Below are 4,726 nucleotides of genomic sequence, written 5' to 3' on the forward strand. Positions count from 1 at the left end.
CGGCCGCCCCTCGCGGGGCCGCGCGGGGCACGGGGCGGTGGGGGCTGGGCGGGAGCGGTTGGGCGGGCGCCGCGCCGCGCGCTGCCCTTCCCTTCCCGCGCGCCGCTGTCCCCGGGGGCGCTCCCGGGAAAGCGCTCCAGCCGCGCGGCGTTTTCGGGCGCTGTCAGCGGCCCCCCCGCGCCTGGCGCTCCGCTCGCTCCGTGACTGCGCTGCGCCAGGGACGGGGAGGGGCGGCCCGGGGCCCTCGGGTGGAGCGGCGAAGGGGGCCGCAGCAGATGTGGCTGCGGAGGGAGGGAGGGAGGGAGCGGGGGAGCCGTCAAGGCAGGGCGGCCGCCGGTCCCACGGCCGCGGCAGTGGGAGGCGGTGAAGTGCCATGCCACGCTCCCGGGGCTGCATGGGGACGCCGAAGAAGGTGGTGGCAGTGGCAGTGACCGGCCCTTCCTTTCTCCCCGTAGAGCAACAAGATGTTGAATTACAGCCCCTCGGGTGTCAGCGGGTGCCTGCTGGACAGGAAGGCGGTGGGCACCCCAGCAGGCGGCGGTTTCTCTAGGAGGCACTCTGTCACTCTGCCCAACTCCAAGTTTCATCAGAACCAGCTCCTCAGCAGCCTGAAAGGAGAGCCGGCTCCCATGCTGAGCCCCCGGGAAAGCCGCTTCCGGGACCGCTCCTTCTCCGAGGGCGGCGAGCGCCTGCTGCAGCAGAAGCAGCCCGGGGGACAGGTCAACTCCAGCCGCTACAAGACGGAGCTGTGCCGCCCCTTTGAGGAGAACGGCGCCTGCAAGTACGGCGACAAGTGCCAGTTCGCCCACGGCATCCACGAGCTGCGTAGCCTCACCCGCCACCCCAAGTACAAGACCGAGCTCTGCCGCACTTTCCACACCATCGGCTTCTGCCCCTATGGTCCGCGCTGCCACTTCATCCACAACGCGGAGGAGCGCCGCGCTGTGGCGGGGAGCCGGGAGCCCGCCGTCGCCGACAGACCCCGCCTGCAGCACAGCTTCAGCTTTGCCGGCTTCCCCAGCACTGCTGCCAGCGGGCTGCTGGACAGCCCCACTTCCATCACCCCGCCGCCCATGTTGAGCGCCGACGACCTGCTGGGCTCCCCCACCTTGCCTGACTGCGCCAGCAACCCCTTCACCTTCTCCAGCCAGGAGCTGGTCAGTCTTTTTGCCCCCAGCATGGGGGTGCAGGTGCCCGGCGGGAGCCCCCCCCCCCACCTTCTTGTTCAGGCCCATGTCCGAGTCCCCCAACATGTTTGACTCGCCACCCAGTCCTCAGGACTCCCTCTCTGACCAGGAGGGCTATCTGAGCAGCTCCAGCAGCAGCCACAGCGGCTCAGATTCCCCTATCCTGGACACCTCAAGACGTCTTCCCATCTTCAGCAGACTCTCCATCTCTGACGACTAATCTGGGGTTTCCTCTTGCCCCTCCCCACATCTATTACGATGTTAAGCTGAACTCCCCCCACCCTCTCCCAAGTAGTCTGAGCTGGATGTTAACATGTCCACCTGCCTGCCATATACCCACTGGCTTAAACCTTAAGTGCCAAATTACGATGAAAAGCAATAACGTTTACAAAGTTAGTGCCTTTTAACACTTTCACTGTGACTGTATTACCTCTCCCAGCTGCAGAGGGCACCAGCAGCTCTGTGCACTTCCAGATGTGCAGGAAATGTCCGAATCCAGCTCCCTCCACTGGCCATGTACTGCATCACCCTCTCCCAGTCCCTTCCTGACTGGCCAGTTTCTGCTAGACTGCAGGCATGTGGGCAAGGGTTAACATCCAGTCCTTTTTCTCCTCTTCCCTTAAAGACTAAATCTTGCCTGGATCTGCTCAGGTCTGCGGGAAGAAAAGCTGAGAACGGACAAAGATTGTAACATGAGTGGGACTTCGACTGTGAGGAAGAAAACAAAACACACACAAAAAAAAAGAGAAAGCAAAAAAAAGATGGACTATGAGAGACTTGATTTTGGTGCTAAAACTTCCCCATGTATACATGTGACATCTTAAAACAAATAAAGGAAGAGAGGGGGTGGGGCCAACAGAAGTCATTCCACACACACACACAAGTTCGTGTAAACAAAGTTCCAGTAGACATAGCTTTAATGGTTTTGCTCTAGAGTACTTTAGATCTATCTTAGAGCACTCACGCCAAGCTTTTTATTATTTTTTCTGGGTTTTTAATTTTGTATAACTTTTCAGAAATTGGAGAGCAAATTTTGCTTGTCACTGCACAACAATATAAAAAGCTTATTTAACTTATCAAAACGTATTTATTGCCGAAACCTATGCTTTTTAATTTTGTTCATATTTATCGGGATGATGAATCCATAGAATATATTCTTTTATGTTTAAATTATGATCTTCCATATTAATCTTAAGATTGTGAAGTGTCTTTTTTTCCTTTTTTTCCCCACAGTTTAATATATTATACTACAATGACATTTTTTTGTAACTTTACACTTTTTTGGTTATTTTATTTTAAAAAATGAAAAATTAATTTAAAAAAATGCAAAAACTGTGTTTGGATTATTTATTTTAGAATTCCCTCCCTTTTTTTTGTGTTGGACTGCAAATGGAGTTAATGTGCTTCTTTGCCTTTTCTCTTCTCCTTCTCTTCCCCTCTCCCAGCTCTTGCCTGGGCTTTAGAATGTACATACCTGAGCTCTGTTGCGAGAAGCATGGAAGGAAGACCTTTTTCTTCCTTTTATTGTAAAGATTCTTCAAGGAGAAAAGCCTTGGGCTTAAAGTGCCTATCTGAAGACATTCCAAATACAGTTTGTCTTTGCATTTCTGTATTCCAAGTTTGGAATTTTCCTTGCCAAGGTGAATGGGACTGGCACAAAGAGAATAATGAATGTAACTTTTTTTCCCCGTTACTGTTCGCTACGTTGCTTTTTCTTCCTCTTTGTGTGAGTTTATTTAAAAGAAAATCTCTTTTGTAATGACTGTTTGCAGTTTAAATCAATAAACCCCAAGTTTTTTCAAGAAACTGACAGTGGAGCTGGTTTTACTTGCAAAAATTGAGGGGCTGGTTTTAGACAACCCACAAATGCAGATGCTTCCCTTCTCTTGACCCTGGAGGTGCCCACTCTGTGCTCAGGCATCCCTCCATCATTCCTCTGATTCAGTGGACCAGTCCTGCAAGTGCATGGGTGGGCAGATCAATAGCAGCAAATATCTGATGTGACCTGCCCTGGTGGCCTCTAACCTTCTCTGTCTCTTATGGAGTGCTCCTCCTATCTTGTGTTGCTCGGTCTGTTCCTGTGAAGTTCTTTCTGATCGGTGTGGCTTAAACCTTGGTTTGGCTTTTGTTCCTTGTGTGTTTTGTGTTCCTGCACAGCTCCCTCCCCTTCAACGAGAGCTTATGTGTGTTATGAGTGAGGCTAAAGTGGTATGTTGAAGTGTTAGCCCAAATATCAGTTTTGACTTGTTAATGGTACTGGTCTGCTTGCACAGCAGGGCTGTTTGGTGTTTCACGTGGGAGAGGAACGTGAGCCCCCAGCAGTCTCATTGTATGCACACATCACACTGCTATCGCACTTAAGCCCTTGTACATCTTGAAGCATCAGCAATCCCAGAAACTTCCAAAGCCATTGGTTTTGTTTCGGAACACTTTCTTGCCAGCACTGCACATAGTCTTGTCTTGTGTTTTTGCCTTTGAGCTTTTCTATCAGGCAAGCTTTTGCTTCCAAATCAGGGCTGGAGTATTGCTGCCAAACCACTGATCCTTCAACTGTCTTAACATGCCTCAGTGTTCAGGAGAGATTCCTAATTCATGTTGGAAAAGTTCCTCTCAAACAAAAGCTGTAGGATACCTCAAGGCTTACACCAGTGCACCTTCTCAGCTGTTTGCTTTGTGCAACACACTTACTTCTGTGGTCTAGCACTAAAGGTGAGCTGGGTGGAGGAAAGATGGAGGGAGAGGGGTTTGACTGGTAGAAGCTGCTTCCCTTGAACACTGCAAAAGCTGTATGGTGAGTTTGCTGGCAGATACTGATGTAACTAACGTGTGGTGTGGTCTGCGTGCTGATCCCTGAGACAAGAGCCTTGGGCGCAGCCCCGGTACTGCTTGTTGGCCGACTGAGCAGTACTGTTGACCACAGCCTTGCTCCTGGGCATAAAGGCAAAGAGCCCCATGTGAGGGATGGGCTTCCGCCTGCGAGACTGCTGTTACAGCAAGCACCCAAGTGTGCCTCCTTCCCTGCTGCTGGAAGCCAAGCTGTCAGTCTCTGAAGAGTGAGATGTACCTGATCTGGAGAGGATTCCAAGCCTATTGCAGCGCATGCACGTGAAGCTTGAAACTGCTTGCTTCCTCTCTGGACTTTCTGTGCAGCTCTTCAAACAAATAGCCTTTGACCAGTTAATAATTGATGAAATAGCTGTATCAGTTGCACAGTGCTATCGATATGACAAACAACTGGGAAGCTGTGCTAAAAGTAGGTCTTTGCTCATTGTACTTGAGTACTTCTCTTGTCCTTCTAGTACATTGGTTCCAGGAAGCCTGCACCATTTTTCTTCTGTGAGTTTATTAATGATACATGCTCTCTCATTCTTGCTTTCTGAAACTAACCTTGAGCTTGGTCATGCAAGGGATAGAGAAGAGCAGAACAGAATGCAAGAGCCTCCAGCAATGCAGGGGTTTGCCTGATCTGATACCATTAGCATTTATTGCAGCTTGGGTATATGGCAGCAGCTACTCTGGAGAGACTTCTCCTTCTTTCT

At 50.9% G+C, this 4,726-nt stretch overlaps 1 protein-coding gene across 1 annotated transcript in view; it reads left to right on the forward strand.

Moving 5' to 3' along the window:
- ZFP36L1 (ZFP36 ring finger protein like 1) overlaps positions 1 to 2,993 on the forward strand; it is a 4,300-nt gene extending 1,307 nt beyond the window's left edge. Inside the window, 2 exon segments of the mRNA XM_027708127.1 lie at positions 456 to 1,187; positions 1,189 to 2,993. Coding sequence (XP_027563928.1) covers positions 456 to 1,187; positions 1,189 to 1,407 — 951 coding nt within the window. The 3' untranslated portion in view covers positions 1,408 to 2,993.
- Positions 2,994 to 4,726: the final 1,733 nt, after the last annotated feature.

Source organism: Neopelma chrysocephalum, unplaced genomic scaffold, assembly GCF_003984885.1.
Source record: "Neopelma chrysocephalum unplaced genomic scaffold, ASM398488v2 Primary Assembly neopelma1_24, whole genome shotgun sequence".
NCBI classification, from domain to species: domain Eukaryota; kingdom Metazoa; phylum Chordata; class Aves; order Passeriformes; family Pipridae; genus Neopelma; species Neopelma chrysocephalum.